Here is a 21,603-nt window from a genome sequence, read left to right as displayed (position 1 = left end):
ATCCCAGGGCTGATCTCCTTCAGAATGGACTGGTTGGATCTCCTTGCAGTCCAAGGGACTCTCAACAGTCTTCTCCAACACCACAGTTCAAAAGCATCAATTCTTCGGCGCTCAGCTTTCTTCACAGTCCAACTCTCACATCCATACATGACCACAGGAAAAACCATAGCCTTGACTAGACAGACCTTTATTGGCAAAGTAATGTCTCTGCTTTTCAATATGCTATCTAGGTTGGTCATAACTTTTCTTCCAAGGAGTAAGCATCTTTTAATTTTATGGCTTTTAATTTCACGTCCTCTTTAGGATGCATGTAATGCTCAGAGATGAAACTAATATAAAGACAGAGGGGTGGATTCATACAAATGGACTGGCTGGGTATCATTTCAGAAGGGGGCTTTATTCTGCATTGTTTCAATCCAAAAGTGGCACTCACAGAATATATGTCACACCAACTAGGAATACGTGTCAGGACGATTGGTGCTTAAGTCATAGTTGTTTATGTGTTAAAGACCATGTTATAAAAGAGCGATGAAAGTTACATTAAGTTCTTGAGTTTAACTCTTTCTTAAAGATGTTTTAGTGCATTTGATCTCAGACATGGTAGAGAATATTGTTGCCTTTTTGCTATCTCCATTAGAGGGAGATCGAGGAGCAGAGAGGTGAAATAACGGGAAGTCAGAGGGGTCTACTTGAAAATGAGAATTTTGGAAGAACTGTATCCTTCAGGTCAAAGTGGGCCAACCGACACGTGAGACAGCGCTGCTCATACGGAGGCGTCAGCACCACAGGGCTTGTGGGGAGCTGTGGGGAGTGTAACACTGTCCCCGCCCCTCATGACTTAAAAGTCCAGTGGAAGCCCAAGCCCAGGAAACTCACCAAGTGACACAGGCCATGCTGAGGACCAAAGAGGGGGACACCCGGCAGAGGGCTCTTGATGTCAGGCCAGGAGAAGGGACTGCCTGTGCTCACAACAAAGTGCCCTGACTTGCAGCATCTATGAAATGGGATTAACGCCACTTGCCTTGCAGGGCTGTTTGTGAGATTAGATGACACAGGAAAAACAGGGAATTTTTTTGGGGGGGTGTGTGTGTGTGTGTGCTGCTAACCTAATTAGCATATGAAACTCCATCCTCTTATGACTCTCAGTGGGAGACAAAGCCCACCTTCCACTCATGAGGCAAAAGTACCAGAGTCTTGCTTTCATGGCCTCCCTTGCAGCTAGAAGCCAGCACAGGACTCAGCTATGACAATTAAATGCAATCGTGCTGGTCTTTCAGTCACAACCTGGTCAGCTGGACCAAATCTCTGTGGCTGTGCCTCTTGGACTCAGCCAGGCCACTCTCTTCTGTTCCGTGTTTGTGGGCTTGTTTGTTGCATCTGTGTTTGTTGGTTTCTCAGGGAGAAGCAGCCATCAGTGGTGAACAGTGGCGGCAGCAGCAGCAGCAGCTAGAGCTCTCCTGGCCTCCTGCAGTGTCAGGAGTCTGCTGGGGGCCTCAGTGCTGAACCCCAAAGGCAGCTGCAGGGCCAGTTGGGGCCATGTTCTGCAGTAGCACTGTGTCCTCACCTGTCTTTAGGGTGTGATTTTGGCTGTGGTCTGGCCCGCCTTGTTCCTGCCCGATTTCTGAGGTTGCTTCTACAGCCTTCTAATGAATCTGTGAACTACTCACTTTCCTGTTCAAACATTTCTTCCCCACATATACTGCTCCCAGTCTGTTTCTGCTGCTTGCTGTGAAGAACCCTGACCAGGTACTAGGTTCTTGGTACTAGGGGAGTGGAGTGCTATAAACCACAGGCTGGAAAACAGGGAGCTGGCTGTGTACTGGAGGTAGGAGGGGGCACAGCACAGACACATATTCCCTGCTGGGAATTTGAGAATGCTCATTTTGTGGGTGAGAAACAGAGGGAAACATTACTGTTACCTCTTGCATCTCAAGAGACAGACTGCACACCCCTATAGAGTTTTAAGGGAAATGACAGGAAAAAAAATTCAGGATGTTGTACCATTGGCTACTTCCTGTAGCCTTAAGTGAGAATCTACCAGAAACAGATAAGCTTGGGCTGAAGTGTAGTCAGAAAGCAAAAGAAGAAAAAATATACATATTTGCTAATAAAGGCCCTTTTTTTGCCTGTGGCAGGTGATCCATGCAGACTGGGAATTTCTTTACCTTCAGCCCTGAGGTTGGAGACTGGTCCAGGTAATAAAATGTGGAACGGGCTCAGCATAGTGCTAGTTGTGTTAAAAATGCTTGAGACATGGGACTGGACCTCTTTGTTATCAGGAATGCCAATTCTGGAAAAGCCCATTTAAAGTGAATCCATTTACACAGGAGACCAGAATTTTATAGTAAACATTGGGGGGCAAAAGTTTGAGTTTTTAGTTGGAAAAGAGTAACACTTTTCAAAAGTTTTATATTTCATATCTTCCATTTGACAAAATTACAACTGCCTTCTAAATCCTGATGACAAAGGATAAATCAAACATTCATTTCTTTTGCTGTGATTTTTCCAACAAGTATCATCCTTCATTTTGTGTTTGATTTCCACTGCATGTTCATAAAGGCGGTAATTTTGCCAAAGACAGATTATCCATTATCCTGAGGGCTTTGCTAAATCCTTCAAGTTATTCACATTTGAAACACGGATTGGGTTTTTCTCTTCTTCAGCTGTGAGCTGGGATTAAGCAGGATTCTTCACTTGTGGTTCAGGAAGTCCCTTGCATTAAAATCACACTCAGTGACTGCAGGAAACCCTGTACCTTTTGCAAGATACACAACTATATTACGTGTACTCACACTTTCTTTTCAGATGTTTACAAGCTCTAACATTAAGTAGAGACGACACAGAGAGGAGAGGTTTACATTATTTCTGGGAGGTACTGCAGGGAATGTTTTGGGGCGGGCACTAATTTGAAAAGTAGCCAGTGCATTTGTAAAATTGTCACGTTATGAAAAAATTAACTTCACTACTACTGGCTTACCAGTAAAGAATCTGCCTGCAATGCAGGAGATGCAGGAGATGCAGGTTCAATCCCTGGCTTGGGAAGATCCCCTGGAGAAGGAAATGGCAACCCACTCTAGTATTCTTGCCTGGAGAATCCCATGGATAGCAGAGCACGCAAAGAACTGGACACAACTGGGTAACTGAGCACACACACACACACACTCAAGCTTATAACTGGAGGCCTTGGATACCAGATATTAGATGCTGAATCCCCCATAGCCCTTCCCTCTATAACAATAGACAAATGGATGTCAGGTTGATGAGGTGGGGCGGGTTCCAGGGGCCTCTCCTGCACAATTTACTGGAACACGAAACGGGACGGTTCTGTTTATTATTCTAGTTATTGCTTGCTCATTTTGTATGGTAAGAGATAGGGAAGGATGTCAACATGTCATATGAACCTCAGAAACAAGGTCTTAGTTCTACAGCCCCAGCAACTGGAGTGACCCCTCAGATGGGAGTCATGGATAGAAGGCAAGAGATTCCGGAAGCCAAGACCACTGCACGGCTTCTAAACTTCCATGGCTTGCAAGAGCAGGTCAGCAAGTCAAATAGGTTAAAGAGGGCCGGTGGAGGCCACGATGAACTTGAAAAGGCCTGCCAGTCCCTACTCCGAGGGCAGCGGCCCTCACTGCGGAGCTCCAGCCACTCATCACTGTGACAGAATGTGTAGCCCTAGGGGCCAGACAGTCTCTCTTTTCCCCTCCACAGAAACTGGAGTTTTATGTGAAATGGCTGCATTTTAAATTTTATTTTTAATTGAATTTCTTAAGTTTTCAATGGTAGCCAAAAAGTTCAATGAAAAAAAGCTCCTAAACCCATAGCTAAGTAATCCAGGGCTGTTGCTATTTTGCAACCTCAGGCTGCATGCTGCCATTGCCTTGGAGGGGGAGGAACTGTCCATCAGGGAAGGTGAGGATCAGTCTGATCTCAGCAAGGGGTGTGGAAGGGCAGGGCCGGGCGTAAACAGAGTGGAGAGTTGGTTGGAATTATAAACAGTTCCAAATAGGAAAAGGAGTATGTCAAGGCTGCATATTGTCACCCTGCTTATTTAACTTATATGCAGAGTACATCATGAGAAATGCTGGGCTGGAGGAAGCACAAGCTGGAATCAAGATTGCCGGGAGAAATATCAATAACCTCAGATATGCAGAAAGTGAAGAAGAACTAAACAGCCTCTTGATGAAAGTGAAAGAGGAGAGTGAAAAAGTTGGCTTAAAGCTCAACATTCAGAAAACAAAGATCATGGCATCTGGTCCCATCACTTCGTGGGAAACAGATGGGGAAACAGTGGAAACAGTGGCTGACTTTATTTTTTGGGGCTCCAAAAATCACTGCAGATGGTGACTGCAGCCATGAAATTAAGACCCTTTACTCCCTGGGAGAAAAGTTATGACCAACCTAGACAGCATATTAAAAAGCAGAGACATTACTTTGCCAACAAAGGTCCATCTAGTCAAGGCTATGGTTTTTCCAGTAGTCATGTATGGATGTGAGAGTTGGACTATAAAGAAACCTGAGCACTGAAGAATTGATGCTTTTGAACTGTGGTGTTGGAGAAGACTCTTGAGAGTTCCCTGGACTGCAAGGAGATCCAACCAGTCCATCCTAGAGGAAATCAGTCCTGAATATTCATTGGAAGGACTATGTTGAAGCTGAAACTCCAATACTTTGGCTACCTGATGTGAAGAGCTGACTCACTGGAGAAGACCCTGATGCTGGGAAAGACTGAAGGCAGAAGGAGAAGGCGATGACAGAGGATGAGATGTTTGGATGGCATCACCGACTCAATGCACATGAGTTTGAGTGAATTCCAGGAGTTGGTGATGGACAGTGAGGCCTGGCCTGCTGGAGTCCATGGGGTCGCCAAGAGTTGGACATGACTGAGCGACTGAACTGAACTGAACTGATAAACAGCCTTGGCTGTGAATTTCCTGGTGGCCCAGTGGTTAGGACTCTGCACTTTCACAGCAGGGGGCATGGGTTCAGTCCCTGGTTGGGGAACTGAGATCCCACATGCCATGTGGTTGGGTAAGTAAGTAAATAAATATACATATTATATTTATATAATAAGCAAGTAAATAAACATATATAAGTAAACAGACACACACATATATAAAAACGTTGGCCATGTACTGGTTACTGAGCCTCTCCCATGCTTTAGCCAATTCAGTCCTTAGAGCAACCGCATAGACTTGGTCTATTAACTCCATAAGGAAACAGGTGTAACATGCCAAGAATGACTGACAACAGGGGCGGGACCAGGACTTGGACCCAGAGCTGTGCGAGGCCCAGGGCTCTCAGCTGCAGGGGGAGAAGCGGGTGCTCCGGGGAGGATGGCTGTGCGGCTGCTTACCCGGCACACGTACTGGCTCTGGGGGCCTGGGGAGAAGGTCTTGGAACGGATGATGGTGCTCCCTCGAAGAAACGGCCCCGGGGAGGGCGTGCCCACCCGCCGGTCCTTGGGCCGCACCACCGTGGGCGATGGGGCTGGGGTCTCTGTGTTGGTCTCCTTGTCCACCTGAGGAAGAAGTCACAGCTGTGAGGCTGGGAGAACCCAGAGTCTCAGCCACCCACCCTGAGACTCACGGGGTGGACACTGAAGCTGCTCCCCACTCCGATCACCTCACCCCTGGCCCTCAGACACAGCCAGGGGCTTCCGCGGACCCAGCCCGGCCAGCATGGCACCCAAGGCCCCGTGTGCCAGCCCCCAATCCTCCTTGACACCTGTGCTTGGGGCCAGTGGGAGAGACTCAGTCCCCTAACAAGCTCACATAAGCAGTAGAGGTACCTCAGGCATGGATGTCCTGGGCCTCACACCCTCAAGAATAATGTGCCAACCATATTTTGACAAAGCCACACCCAAGGCTTCCATCGCCCTAGCCAAGAACTGCAGATGTTTTCTTGGAGTTAGGGAAGCAACTAGCAAACCTCGTTTTTTAAAAACTAGGTGATCAGCTTTTCTATTGTCCTTTCATAGTCATTACCAGTAGAGATCAACAAATAAAAACACCCAAATGAAAAGCCTTGGTTAGCCTAAACAGTGCCTTTGTGTGCTTTTGAAAAAGGCACCCCCTTTGGCTGGAGAAACTGCAGGATTTCCTCTTGGTGTGGAGTAGTTAGAAGGCAGGCCCAGATTCTTTTCCAACGCCCCTACCTCCCCACTCAACCTGTACCTCCACCCCTAAAGGAGCCTCTTACAACATGTCACCTGGGTGCAGCAGGGGAGCAAAAGGTGACAGTCACTCGACTAGACCCCCTTTCCTACTGCCCTTCAGGTAGACCCAAATGGAGAAATCTACTGCTTTGAGATCCACCCATCTGCAAGGTTGGCGTTATTGCGCCCATTTTAGAGATGAGAAAGCCAAGGCTGGAGTGGGATGACGTCATCGGTCTAAGGCGACACAGCTAGGTAGGAGCAGAGCCAGTATTTGAATCCAGGCCAGCTGACTGTACAGCCTGGAGTCTGCCCAGAGAATTGGGAACCACAGAGGGTGGGAGAGATGAGAGGGTCAATCAACTCCTCCTGATTTTCTGTCACTGAAATGACTCCAATTCCAGGCAGGGACACCCCTATACAACCCTCTGCAGGTCACCCCACTCTGAAAGCCTGTCCCCTGATGCTGGGGCATGAGACTTAGCCCCGAGACTTTTCTGACAGCCTGGGTTCAATAGTTGAGGATTATTTCCCCCAAAACAGCCCTTCCCATGTCCCGGCCCTCCCTACCTTTACCGCTGGGCACCCGTCCATGTCAGGGGAGGCTTCCTCTTCCCCTTCCTCCTCCTCTTCTTCCCCTTCCTCCTCCTCGGCTGCGGCCTCATTCTCGCTGGTCCCCTCTTCATACCTCCTGTGATGACAAGACACTGTGATCACCCACAGCACCCACGCTCATCTGCTCACTGCCTTTAAGTGCATTCAGGGCAGGGCTTCCAAGCATTTTCTGGATTGAGGACACTTTTAAAAAAAAAAAATCAATTTTAACGAGGTATATTTACATATAAAAAAACTCATTTCCTGTAATGTTTGATGAGTTGTGTTCCCCTGTGTAACCACTACCACACTCAAGAAAAAGAATGTTCCATTATCTTGAAAGTTTCCCTTATATGCTTTCCCAGATAATCTGCCCCCACCCTCAGCCCATCATTGATCAGCTTTTCATGACTAAAGATTAAATCTGATCTTTCTTGTGTTTCTTAGAAATGGAATCAGATGATATATGCTTTTTTGTCTCTGGCTTCATTCTCTCAGCATCATATTTGGCACACAGTATCAATAATTTACTCCATCTTATTGTCGAGTCATCTTCCATTGGATGGATGGACCACAGTTTGCTCATCAGGTGATAAACATATGGATTGCTTCCATTTCTTAGAAATTATGAATAAAGCTTCTGTAGACACTCACCTACAACTCTGTGTAGAAATAGGATTTCATTTGTCTTAAGACACTGGATTAGTTTGCTAGGGCTGCCATAACACAATACCATAGACAGGGTGGTTTTAACAACAGAAATTTATTTCCCATGGTCCTGGAGGCTAGTAAAAGTCAAGATCAAGGTGCGGGCAGGGTGGTGACTTGTATACGGCCACCTTCATGCTGGGTCCCCACGTGGTCTTCCCTCTGCGTCTGTGTCCCCGGTGTTCCTCTGTGTGTCCCAATGTCCTCTTCTTATAAGGACACCAGTCATACTGGATTAAGGCCCACCCTAACTTTAACAGACTCATGTTAACTTAATCAGCTCTGAAGACCCTGTCCTCAAAAACAGTCACATTCTAAAGCATGGTCAGAGCTTCAATATCTGTAATTTAGGGGGAGACAATTCAGACCATAAGATATGTATACATATTCAGGAGTAGAACTGCTGGGTCAGACAATAAGTGTAAGTGGTGAGCTGGTTTACCCACACGGTTATATCATTTTATGTTTCCACAGTAATGTTATGGGAATTCTGGTTCCTCACCTATACTTGGTAATATCCATCTTTAAATTTAGTCATTCAGCTGATGAGTACTCATATCTATTGTGGTTTTCATTGTACTTTCCTGTGGAGAATTTCATTGACCATTCAGATTTTCTTTTGCAAAGTTTCCATTAGAATTTTTAGCCCATTTTAAAAATGGGTTGTTTTTTTATTAGAGTTGCAAGAGTTCATTATATATTCTAGATAGGAATCCTTTGCAAATATTTTCTCCAAGTCTGTGGCTTGCCTTTCTTCTTCTAAATGGTGTCTTTCAAAGGACAGAAGCTTTTGATTGTGACAAAGTCCAATTTATCCCTTTTCCTCTTTAATGCTTTGTGCTTTTTATGTTGTACCTAAGAAGTCTTTGCAAAGAATTTCTCTTGTACTTTCTTTTAAAGGTTTTTTAGTTTCAGCTTTTATGTTTAATACTATGATCCATTTCAGATTAATTTTTGTCCATGGCACCCAACATTTATTTTTTTCTGTATGGATATCCAATGGGGTTGCAGCACCATTTGTTGAAGAGACTTTATTTTTGGTGATACTCTTCATAATTATCCTTTCCCCTCAGACTTTGAGCCTAGAAAGAGTTGGTGTGACAAATGGATGGCATTTGTTAATTAGTAATTTATCTCCATTCCCATCTTTACTTTTCAAAGACATACATAACCGCCAGGCTTCTGATCAGCATGAGGCAGTATTACCATACAGAGCTGAAGGAATTTCAGCCAAAAGCAGAGAGTTTGACATCTCATTAGCTGGCTCAGTGAGACTGTGGATAAACACAAAATCTCCCTTTGGATTTTCCCAAGAGGGAAAACAGATCTTGGCTCTCCACCCTCAGCCCTGTGCTGAAAACCTCCCTTGCACTTAGATGGGGACTCTCGCTATGGAAGGGCCTCTTTTTTCTCTCCTCTGCCTCTTGATCCACTCATGAAAGAGGCACTAAACATGGATACCAGAGGCTACCCTGGTGGCTCAGAGGGTAACGCAAGAGACGTGGGTTCCATCCCTGGGTCGGGAAGACTTTCTGGAGAAGGGAATGGCAATGCACTCCAGGATTATTGCCTGGAGAATCCCATGGACAGAGGAGCCTGGCAGGCTACAGTCCGTAGGGTCTCAGAGAGTCAGACACTGAGCAGCTAACACTTTCACTTTTCAAACATGGCCTCAATGACCTCCGGGTGCCACGCTGAGGCCCTTCAACCACACCGAAAGCCCCTCGTCTCAGAGACTGAGTAGGCCTCGCTCAGTGTCACAGGCCACTTAGCGGTGCAGCCAGGTCTCCGCTCCATGAAGCGCTCAACTGCTAGGGAAGTCTCTTCTTTGTGACTAAGAAGCTGATCGACATATTTTCCGGGAAAGGAAAAAAAAAACAAAAAACCCTCAATTGTAAAGAGAAAAATAATTAGACACATCTTTTCACCCTTTGGAAAAGTGGCCAAAAATCAATAAAAATTTAAAAATATGTATTTGATATTTGTAATATGTATTTGATATCAAGTGAGGGTTTGGGGAAAAGGTGTATCCCTGTGGGGAGTGTTAATTAGAGCAGCCAATGAATACTGTGAAGTCAAATTAGCAGTACCTGCTAGAAAAAAAACATGTACATGTTCTTGATTAAATACTGTTAGATTATATTGTATCAGAGAGGATGTAGCTTTAGGGGCACTCTCAGTCAGTGCTGCTGGTAGCATTTACAATCCTGTTTGAGAATGATGCTGCAAGACCCCGTAAAATATAAACCACACATGCCCTGGGACCCAGCAAGGCCACTTCTCAACCTTTGTCCTAGACAAATACATGTAAGCTCCCAAGGAGGTAAATACAAGGGTTTTCACTCTAGCATTGTTTGTGATTATATTCTCCTGCATGCGTGTGTGTCCGACTCTCTGCGACATTATGGACTGTAGCCTGCCAGTTTCTCTGTCCATAGGATTTACCAGGCAAGAATATTGGAGTGGGTTGTCATTTCCTCCTCCTCCAGGGGATCTTCCGGACCCAGGCATCGAACCCTCGTCTCCTGCAGCTCCTGCATTGCAGGCAGATTCTTTACCGGTGAGCCACCGGGAAAGCCCCTATATTCTCCTACATTTTCTAATCCTCTGAGAGTTTTGCTTTGTTTCTGAATCTTAAAAAAAGATCAAGTCTTCTGATGATACGCATTAAAGAAACCCAAACCAGTGAAAGGAGGGAACAACAGAGGCATCCTCCACTGGGCCTTGGGTGCGGAGGGAGGAGAGGAGATGAGAACAGAGGACCAGTCTGCGGAGCCCTCCACTCTAGAGCTGAGCGGGCAAAGCAGAGCTAGTTAACATTCCAGGACCAAAAGAAGCCTCCAGCGTGGGGGCAGGCGGCTGCAGATGGAGCCACCCCACTACCGCAGCAGCTCGGGGGGACTCCCAGCCCTCTTTGTAAGTCAGTGTCTGGGGAAGTTTGAATGGCCAAGGGTGGGGAGAGAGGGGGCCACAAAGGGTGAGGGAACAGAAGGTGGTTGCTAGGAGACAGTGTGAAAAGCCTCAACACAAGCTTGGAATCTGGTGGAAAACCACTGATCTTGTGCCAGGGTTTTGGAAGACAGGTCCTGGGCCGATTTCCGGCATTGGGACCTTGCAGAGTGTCAGAGGGAGGGGAAGAGAGGGAGAAAGGAAGGCGGAGAGGGAGAGAGAGAGAAGAGGAAGGGAGAAGAGAAAGGCAGGAGAGGGACGGGGGAAGGAGGAGGGAAGGAGGAAGGGGAGGAAGGAGAGAGGCAGTGGGGAGACAGGAGGAAGCACGGAGGGAGGGGAGGGAAGGAGAGTGGCGAGTGACAGGGGGTGGGACAGAGAAGAGAAACTGAGACAGTTGAGAGAGAACCCTAAAGCAAACGAACATATAAGAATTCAGGAACCTGGCCCTATTCTTCCTCACAGGGAGGAAGAGTCAACAGGAAGAAAGGAGTCAGCCTAGGGGCCAAATCTAGCCCACTGCCTGTTTCTGGACAGTCCAAGGTTCAGGCTGTGAATGGTTTTTATATTTTTAAATGGCTGGGGAAAAAAAATTAAAAAGAGGGTGATATTTCACGACACGTGCAAATGATGTGAAATTTAGATTCCGTGTCCGTACATGAAGGTGCAAGGACAGAGGCGTGGTCAGCTGGTGTGTGTACTGTCTGTGACTGCTGTCACACCACGATGGCAGAGTTGAGTGGAAGCAACAGAACCTGCCTGGCCCACGAAGCAGACATTCACTATCTGGCCCTTTCCAGAAAACACCTGCTGACCCCTGGAGTAAAAGGTATTAAGGAGAGACTTCTTGTCAGACCAAACGTAGAATTTAGGGCTGTAACAGAAGAGTCACTGCGTGCTGTCCGTGGGTCAGGGTCTGTTTTAAGGGCTAACCATGCATAATTTTCAGAGTCTACAAAATACACCATGACTCTATGTCACAGATGGAGAAACCGGGTTTGGAGCCTGGTTCTCAGCCCAGGCTTCACCTTAGAATTACCTTGGATGCTTTTTTTCCACACACCCCCCCCCCCCCCACCCCCCCCCCCCCCCCCCCCAGATTAATTTATTTTTGCCTGCCCTGGGTCTTTGTTGCTGTGCACGGGCTTTCTCTAGTTGTGGCAAGCAAGGGCTACTCTTCGTTTTGGTGCATGGGCTTCCCAATGTGGTGGCCTCTCTTGTTGAGGAGCACAGGTTCTGGGTGTGCAAGTTTAAGTAGCTGCAACTCGTGGGCTCAGAGAGCAGGTTTGGTACTTGTGGCGCGCAGGCCCAGTTGCTCTGGGGCATGTGGAATCTTCCCAGACTAGGGATCGAACCCATGTCCCCTGCATTGGCAGGTGGAATCTTAACCACTGGAATCTTCCCAGACTAGGGATCGAACCCATGTCCCCTGCATTGGCAGGTGGAATCTTAACCACTGGGACCTCCAGAGAAGTCCTCCCAGGATGCTTTAAATGTACTGATGCTTAGGCCTCACCCAGACCTAGGATCCCACAAGGAGCTGGCTGAGTGAGATTTTGTGAATTCACATCTGTCTGGACTCAGAGCACATGTACTTAAGCACAACAACACACACTTCCTCCCAATGGCAAGGTTCCGAGGCTGTGCTCATTTCCGAGATGTCTCCCTTTCCAGCTGGTACTTAAGCCGTGTTCCTCCTCCATTTCCTGATAAGAATCTCTATTGTCTCTTGCGTGTCCACTACAAGCTTTGCACTTTTACTTCATCAGTGGCTGGTCCTTCAGTCTCTTCTGATGATTCTTCACAGTCAGTGTGATGTCCCCATGTTTGAGCCAAGGATCAGACAGGGTCAGAATGACTTTTGGCTCTCTTGAGTAACAGTGGCTGCTCTTGAGGGGGCGGGCAGTGACCGGAGGAAATGTGGTATGGGCTTCCGGAGAGCTGGTGATGCTCCTCAGTTTGGACGCATGGGTAGTTTGGCTTCTGAAAATTCACTGAGCTGGACACACACACCAGCTTTTCTGAATGTGCATGATGTTGCAATAAACAGTTAAAAAATGCATTGCCTAAGGTTATACCAAAAAAGATAAAGCTAGGGTTTGAACCCTAGTCTACATCACTGTTTCCTAAAGTGTGTGATGAGACCTTTTGTGGGAAGACAAGGGACTAAAGTTTCTGATCACACAGTGGAAAAGCTGTGTCCTGTCCACTTCTTCTTCAGACTTGTTTACATCAAGAAGGAAGTCTCTCTTTGGCAGCAGCATGTCTTTAACACTGCTGACACATGGACTTTTTTTTTTTTCCGGAGTATAGTTGCTTTACAATATTGCGTTGGTTTCCACTGTACAGCAAAGTGAATCAGCTATTGTTGTTCAGTCACCCTGTCGAGTCTGACTCTTTGCCACCCCGTAGGCTGCAGTGCGCCAGGTCTCCTTCCTACCGAGGTCACCAAAGAGTGCTGAGTAGAGTCCCCTGAGCTATGCAGTAGGCTCCCGTTAGGTATCCACTCTGTACACAGTAGTGTATATACGTCAGTCCCAATCTCCCAGTTCATCCCCCCATCCCTCCCCTCCTTGGTTTCCTTGCATTTGTTCTCTACGCCTGTGTCTATACACATGAACTTATTCGCAAAGCAGAAATAGAGACACAGAAGTAGAGAATATATGACCTTACTTTTAACAGTAGGAGAGACCTTAGTCTTAGAACCTTGGCAAGCAATACATCTAGGTAAATTTTAATATTCTTGTTGTATTTTTATTACATTTAATCTTCCACAATTCTCTTATAAGGCAGGCTTGGCTCATGACCTACTCAATATCCACTCCTACATTCTTCCTTAGTAACAGAATCCTGAATTTTATATCAACTGAGAGACCTCATTTCCCATCTTCCTTTAGCTATTGGGTAGACCAAGTAGCTAAGCTCAGCCCATGAAAAGCAAGTGGAAATTGCTGGGTGGGACGTTCAGGAATGCTCGTTGGTTAAAAGGCACTCATGGAGACTCTGTTGTCTTTCCTCTTTGCTGATGCCTGCCTGATGGCTGGTGACTGCAGCCATTCTGCGCTTAGCAGCCTTGATGATGGAGGTCACACAGTAAGGACAGCAAAGCAGAATAAGAAAAAGAGCCTGGGTTACCAGTAACATCCTGGGGCTGATAGATGAGCCTTGGATTGCCTTTTTCCAAGTCTTCTTTTTTAAGTAACAAAGAAGTAAAATTCTATCTTGTTTAAGCCTGTTATTTCTGCTTCCTATTCCTATCTGCTGCTGCTGCTACTAAGTTGCTTCAGTCGTGTCCGACTCTGTGCGACCCCATAGACAGCAGCCCAGGCTCCACCATCCCTGGGATTCTCCAGGCAAGAACACTGGAGTGGGTTGCCATTTTCTTCTCCAATTGCAATTCCTTACTGAGGAATTTTCAATTTATGGCAAATTATACTTATTTCCACTTCCCTTCTGGCTCAGTTGGTAAGGTCTCTGCTTGCAATGCAAGAGACCCCAGTTCGATTCCTGGGTCAGGAAGATTTGCTGGAGAAGGGATAGGCTACCCACTCCAGTATTCTTGGGCTTCCTTGTGGCTCAGCTTGTAAAGAATCTGCCTGCAATGTGGGAGACCTGGGTTCAATCCCTGGGTTGGAAAGATCCCCTGGAGAAGGGAATGGGCTACCTACTCCAGTATTCTGGCCTGGAGAATTCCATGAACTGTATAGTCCATGGGGTCGCAAAGAGTCGGACACGACTGAGTGACTATCACTTTCATGCTTATTTCCACTTCTAGTAATATAAAGCCTCTTAGGAATGTTTCTGAACCAAAATAAATGTAAGTGCATCACAATAATCACTAACATGTGAACCAGTAGGAATATCTGCTAGAACATAAAGTCACAAACTGGGAAGGGACTTGGGAAACACTCTACCAGACTATATAATGCCTTGTTGCCTATAGAGAACCATTGAGAGAGGATCTCCGTTTTCACAGGGGAACACTTCTCTTGGTTGCTGTGTTGTCTGGGGATCTCATCCCTGGGCTCAGGTCCAAGCCAGGTCAGTTCCCAGGGGCACCCTCACTTACCAGGTGTCTTCCAGGGTCTGTGTGCTGCTTCTTTCCTCCTGCCTCTTCTCCAGCTCCACGGCTGTCTGTTCCAACAGAGCAGACACAGCATCCTGCAGAGACAAAGGCCGATGAGCCCTCTGTGCAAGGCAGGCAGAGCCCCACCTGGCAGGAATCAGACCCTATCACCCTCCCAGTGAACAGAGGGTAAAACTGAAGGCCAGACTGGGCAAGCATCTCGCCGTAAGGGTACATCAACTGGAAATATGGTCCCTAGTTCTTCTAACTGACGATTCTACTGAAAATAATCTCTGTATACATGGACAAAATTTGGAAGATGAGTTTAGTGTTTGCATGAGACAGAATTACAGGTCTACAGCTGCAAGATCATCAAGTAGTCAGGGAGACTGTCCCACTGAATGGTGTCCACGCTGAGGAAGACTGTGTGACTTGAGGAAATTAATTAACATCTCTGACACTCAGTTTCTTCTCTAATAATTACTCCACCTCTGATGTCCATGCTTCTCTGCTGGCCCAGAGGGTACAAAAATCTGCCTGCAATGCAGGAGACCCTGGTTCAGGCCCTGAGTTGGGAAGATTCCCCTGGAGAAGCGAATGGCAACCCACTTCAGTATTCTTCCTGGAGAATCCCATGGACAGAGGAGCCTGGCAGGCTACAGTCCATGGGGTCGCACAGAGTCGGACAGTGAGTGACTGAGTGACACACACACACACACACACACCCACCCCCCTCTGATGTCCAGCCATCTCCAACTCTGGGAGAGGCTTTTCCTTCCAGCTGACCAGGTGCTGCCTTTTATAGGAGAAAGGTGCAAAGCTGTGGTCCAGCTCACCGTGCTTTCAGGCCCTGGGATGGGGGCCATGGCTCCCACTTGTTTGGGCTCCCGGCTCTGTTTCTTCAAGTATTTGTAGCTCAGGAGGTTGTACCACCGAGTCGACCTCTCGCCGGACCGGCAGACCTCAGCCAGGCTGATCTGGGCGCCTCCCTGTAGAGGATGGGAAAAAAGAATAAGCAGAGAGTGACAAGGTATTCTGGGGAAAGTAGATAAAACACCACTCCAGGTGAGATAGAAGCATCCTGGGAGGAAGAAATGGCTGGGTATTGTTTTCTAATAACTCACTCATTCACTGACTTATTTGTTCACTGAGTTGTATAGGTTAAGATCTATTTAGATATTAATTTTAAGGATGGGTTCTCTGATGGCTCAGATGGTAAAAAATCTGCCTGCAATGGGGGGAGACCCAGGTTCGAACTCTGGGTTGGGAATATACCCTGGAGAAGGGAATGAGCACCCACTCCAGTATTCTGCCTGGAGAATCCCCACAGACAGAGGAGCCTGGTGGGCTACAGTCCATAGGGTCGCAAAAGAGTCAGACACGACTGAGTGACTAACACTGTACTTTCATGGGCTGTTTAGATATTAACTCTTTATCAGATATACAATTTGAAAATATTTTCTTCCATTCAGTAGGTTGCCTTTTCATTTTATTGATGAAAATGAAAGTTCTGCTGTGCAGAAGCTTTTTAGTTTGAGGTAGTTTCACATGTTGTTTTTTTCTCTTGGTGTTAGAGTTCAGAAAGATAATCGCCAAGACTGATGTTAAGGAAAACAACTCAAAGCTCTAGCAACAGTAGATTGGGGGAATAGACTGTAACCTATATCTACACGGTTATTACATAGCTATGTACAAAAAATAAGGAAGATTTCTAGGTACTGATGTACAGAGTTGTCCAACAAGATACAGTCTACTGCAGCCACAAAACTACAAGACTCTTGCTCCTTGGAATAAAAGCTATAGACAAACCTAGACAGCATATTACAAAACAGAGATATTACTTTGCTGACAAAGGTCCGTATGGTCAAAGCTATGGTTTTTCCAGTAGTCATGTATGGATGTGAGAGTTGGACCATAAAGAAGGCTGAGTGCTGAAGAAGTGATGCCTTTGAGCTGTGGTGTTGGAGAAGACTCTTGAGAATCCCTTGGTCTGCAAGGAGATCAAACCAGTCAATTGTAAAGGAAATCAATCCTGAATATTCATTGGAAAGACTGATGCTCAAGCTCCAATACTTTGGTCACATAACGTGATGAGCCGAATCATTACTAAAGACCCTGAAGCTGGGAAAGGTTGAAGGCAAGAGGCGAAGGGGATGGCAGAGGACAGGATGGTTGGATGGCATCACCGACTCAATGGATATGGGTTTGAGCAAGCTCCAGGAGATGATGAGGGACAGAGAGGCCTGGCGTACTGCAGCCTGTGGGGTCGCACAGAGTCAGATACGACTGAGTGACTGAACAACAACAGCAACAACTATTTGGGGCTGCCTCATGGGTATGAATAGTCTGCCTCAGTAAACTGGATGCACTTTGACAGCATCTACGCATTCATTCAATCATTTATTTGACACATACACATTTGCCCAGTTGCCTCTATGTGTTAGACACTGTTCTGGGTGTTGGGAACACAGCGGGATTTAAGGCAGAGAAAAATCCCTGCCCTCCTGAGCTTATATTCCAGTCTGGGGGAATCAGATAATCAGTAAGTAACTTCCATATTGTGTCTCATAGAGCCTACTGCTGCTGCTGCTAAGTCGCTTCAGTCGTGTCTGACTCTGTGCGACCCCATAGACGGCAGCCCACCAGGCTCCCCTGTCCCTGGGATTCTCCAGGCAAGAACACTGGAGTGGCTTGCCATATCCTTCTCCAATGCATGAAAGTGGAAAGTGAAAGTGAAGTCGCTCAGTCATGTTCGACTCTTAGTGACCCCACGGACTGCAGCCTACCAGGCTCCTCCATCCATGGGATTTTTCAGGCAACAGTACTGGAGTGAGGTGCCATAGAGCCTAAGATGCCATCAATTATAGAGTGTATTATTATTTCATGTATCACTAAGAAAGAAAAATAGTTACCAATTAGAATATGACCTGCCAGCTAGTACACACTGCATCTTGATTTCAGAGATGATAAAAATGTGAAAATAACTTGCGCCCTAATACCTATGATACGGAGAAATATTAGGTGATATAAAGTGCTGCAGAGAAGATGATGTAGGCAAAGTGCAGAGGTGGGGATAAGAGGGTGGAGGGGGCAGTGTGACTTTACGTAGGGTGGAAGGAAGTCCTCATGGAGAAGGTGACATCTGGGTCAAGAACAGAATGAAGTGAGAGAGTGACTTTTGCCCATCAACATCCAGGAGGAAAGAATTACATTTGAAAAGGATGGCAGTGAGAAAGGCCGGAGAAGGGGGTGTGCTGGTGTATTCAAGGGGCACAAGGGGGCTGGAGGAAGAGTCTCAGGGATCAAATCTGAGAGATGGCAAGGAGCAGACCTCAGAGGACCTGGGGAGAGCAGGCAAAGGCCCAGGTGTTGACTCTGGGTGGAGACAGAAGCCTTCCTAAGGATTTAAGGAGAGGACTGGATGGACTCATCTGCGATTTAATAGGATCACCCTGGCGACTGTTGGAGATGAAGGGCGGCAAGAACAGAAGCAGGGAGACCTGGTAGGGGATTCTGCAACTATCAGGTGAGAGATGGTGGTGGTCAGGAGCATGGGAGAAGTGGCTGGAATTTGGAGATCTTCTGAAGGCAGAGCTAGGAGTTCCCAAAGGACTGAATGTGGGGTACGAGAGGAAGAAAGGGGTCCAAGACAACCCTGTGGTCTCTGGCTTGGGCAATGGATGAATGAATGGGGTTGCATTCATCTGAGACAGTGAAGACATGGAAGGAAAGCTGAGGGGTGTGCTGTGGACACATGATTGGTGATGCTGATTGGATATGCAAGAAAAGATGGAAGAGACAGTGGACATACAGCACTGAGATGAGTGGGGAGGCCCAGGATGGCATTATTACATGGAATGGTATTGAAAAGCCAGGGGATAGGACAAGATCAACGAAGCAGTGCATGCAAGTAGAAAAGGGGAGGAGAGCAAGGCCTGAGCCCTGGGGCCCTTGGAAGGGGAGAGGTCAGGGAAATGAGCAAGAATCCACAGAGCAGACAGACAGGGAAGCCAGTGATGGAAGAAGGCGGCCAAGAGAGTGAGCGGTCCAGGAAGCCAAGTCAGGGCAAAGGATGTCGAAGAAGATGGAGTGAGCAACTGAGCCAAACACTGCAGACAGGCCAAGAGACACGAGGATGGAGAGAGCTGGCCATTGGATTCAGCAATGAGGAGGTCCCCAGTGACCTTGATGAACACATTTTTGGTGGAACGATGAAGGCCAGAGCCCACATAATCTGAGATGCAGAGAAAACACACACCTCGTTCATATGTTGCTACAGAGAAAACAAAAGAAGTAATGTAGTAGCTGGAGGAAGAAATGGGGTAAAAAAATTTTTTTTTTTTTACAGCATGGGATTAATAACAGCATATATATGGAGAGTATATCGATCTAGTGGAGGAGGGAAAACTGGAGACAGAGCAGAAGGGTGAAGATGACCTTGAGTGAAGATGGCCGTGGATGGGAGTGCGGAGGGCCCACCCTGAGCTCTGGGTGGAACCACAGAGCCTGCAAGAAGAGCTAACTGTGGCGGGGCAGCTATGGGGGCTCTCTTCTGGTTCCTTCTACTGTTCCAGGATTGGGTATAAAGCAAGGGTCTCAGCAGAGGGAGAATAGGGTGAGGAGAAAGGAGAGGATGAGAATTTGGTGCTGTGTGTGTTTTTCTCCAATTGCATGGGCAGATAGGAGGGGAGAGTTCACTTTGACAGGGCTGGTGTTTTGCCAAGTGTGGATGGCAAAGTGAAAAAGGAGCAAGGGAAGGTTATAATGGTTAGCTCTGGGGTATGAGTGGGCCTGGGCAGTGGGCTGCCTTTACAGAAGCTGCACAGTTGAAGGGTGAGCAACCAGCACCTCGCTGGAAAGCCTGTGACCTTGTGATACCACCATAAAGTGACTGTGGAACTGCTGCCCATGATATTGGGGAGGGCAAGACACATATTCCATCCAAACCCATAATCTAGTAGGGTAGTGTGATGGCTCCCAGGTAGCACAGTGGTAAAGAATCCATCTGCCAATACAGGAGACACCGGTTCAATACCTGGGTTGGGAAGATCCCCTAGAGAAGGAAATGGCCACCCACTCCAGTATTCTTGCCTGGGAAATTCCACGAACAGAGGGGCCTACAGTCCATGGGGTCGAAGAGTTGGACTTGACTGAACAACTGATCACACACACAGTGTGATGGTGACATAAGGAAGTTGGAATCTGTGTTCAAATCCAGACTTCTCTACCTACTTACTGGATGACCTGAGCTGGTTAACCAGCCTTTCTGGGCCTTGATCCCTTACCTGCCAAATGGACCTAATGCTAATATTGCTTCCCCGTTGTAAGGATTAAATGAGATACTGCACTCAAGTTCTTAGCCCAGAACTAGACACACAGACGCTGCTCAGGATGAGTACTACTCTTCTTGCCCAGCTGGTTACGTGGCACCAGGGTGTCACCCTGGTTATAGACCAGGGTGCCACCAACTCAGCAGTGCAGGGAGGCAGCGTGTGGGAGCCGACAGCCCTTCCTTCACGCGTCTCCCTTCCATGCCTCCACCAGCCACCAAAACACGACAGCCTGACACTCCACGTCCCCATGGGACATGGGAGATGGAGGCTTCCGGCTGGCCGTGGATGGAGACAAGCCACGGTGGGATGAGCACTTTGGCTGCTGCCATGGCAACCAGCAATGGCCAGATTTCAATTAGGAAGGAGGAATAAAAGGGCTCCAATTAGGAGGATAAAACAGGGTTGAGTCTCTTCTCATTTAGGAATGCTCAGGGCTGAGGAAACGCTTCACTGGAGGGGCCTGGATTTTTTTTTTTTTTTAATTTTGTATTTAATTTCTATTCTATCCTTTAGAATAGAAATTAATATTATAGAAATACAGACGTATATTTTTGGGCATGCCATGCATCTTGCAGGATCTCTGTTCCCCAGTCAGGGATTGAACCTGGGTCACGGCAGTGAAAGCCCAGAATCCTAGCCACCAGGCGACTGGGGAATTTCTTGGAGGCTGGATTTGGAAAAGCTTTCTGCTCCATCCTTCAGCAGCACCCACCCTGCTTGCCAAATTCTTGAGTCACTATCTCATGTATTGGGCTCCTCCAGGGAGCACCGTGCTGACCCAGAGAAAACTCCAGGGTCTGACATGGGTGGATCAGCCTACATTCTAACTCTACTCTAACCCTGAGAAAGTTCTTTGTGCCTCAGTTTCCCCACTGGTATAATAGTATGGTACCTAGTTTATAAGATTTGTCGGGAAGATCAACAGAAATGATACCAGTATGGAGTTCAGTTCAGAGCCCACGATATAAACTGCATCCAATTAACACAAGCTGTTGCATTACTGCCAGTAATAACAACAACAATATAAATGGCAATGAAGCTGTTATGAACCCCAGCTGAGCAGGAAGGTGATGGGAACTGATTTCCAGTGAGAGCCAGTGTGTGCAGACACTTCATTCCTTTACATCCTTGCTACGGGGACCAGCAGCACCGGCACCGCCTGCGAGCCTGAGAGAAATACGGAATCTTGCTGCCCAGACTTGAGGCATCAGAATCTGCATTTAACCTGCATTTTAACCAGGTAACTGTGTGCATGCAAAAGTTCGAGGGGCACTGGTTTAGCGCTTCATTCAGTCCCCAGAGAACCACCTATGAAGTAGTCATGGTGAGCTGGTTTTACAGATAAGGAAACTGAGACAATTAAAGCATCTTAGGCCACACGATGCGGAAGGCTGGTGGCTCAGCTTCAGGCACAAGGAAGGGATAAGGCCCTGCAACTCCACAGCAGATAAAGGAGCTCCCTGCTCTCTCTCCCCTGCTCCCAATAAGTCTACCTAGAACCCACGAAGAGCTGGGCTGATACCACAAGCTGTGTTTGCCCCAAGCCTTCTCCCTGAAGTGCAAAGGTGGATCAAGAAGGACAGAAGGCTGGACAGACAGACAGAGCTCTCACCAGGCACTCCTCCAGGTGGCACCTGTCGGTGGTACAGACGTCGACTCTTAAGGTCTTCTGGTGGAGGGCTGGGTAGGACATGGACACCCAGAACACCTCATTGAACACCAGGGTGTCCGCAGCATCCAGGGGCCGGGTCCGGAAGAGGCAGGGGGGGGTCTCGGAGCACGGGAGGAGAGGCGCTCCG

General features: G+C 47.3%; 1 protein-coding gene across 1 annotated transcript in view; it reads right to left on the bottom strand.

The window, feature by feature from the left end:
• Window positions 1-21,603, bottom strand: part of WWC1 (WW and C2 domain containing 1) — a 158,932-nt gene that overhangs the window by 9,045 nt on the left and 128,284 nt on the right. Inside the window, exons 16-20 of the mRNA XM_010863353.1 lie at window positions 21,417-21,568; window positions 15,308-15,460; window positions 14,475-14,566; window positions 6,728-6,848; window positions 5,357-5,521 (exon numbers count right to left, since the gene is read on the bottom strand). Coding sequence (XP_010861655.1) covers window positions 5,357-5,521; window positions 6,728-6,848; window positions 14,475-14,566; window positions 15,308-15,460; window positions 21,417-21,568 — 683 coding nt within the window. The remainder of the gene's footprint in view (window positions 1-5,356; window positions 5,522-6,727; window positions 6,849-14,474; window positions 14,567-15,307; window positions 15,461-21,416; window positions 21,569-21,603) is intronic.

Source organism: Bison bison, unplaced genomic scaffold (genome assembly GCF_000754665.1).
Source record: "Bison bison bison isolate TAMUID 2011002044 unplaced genomic scaffold, Bison_UMD1.0 scf7180017864490, whole genome shotgun sequence".
Classification (NCBI taxonomy): domain Eukaryota; kingdom Metazoa; phylum Chordata; class Mammalia; order Artiodactyla; family Bovidae; genus Bison; species Bison bison.
This window is presented reverse-complemented; position numbering and strand designations above follow the sequence as displayed.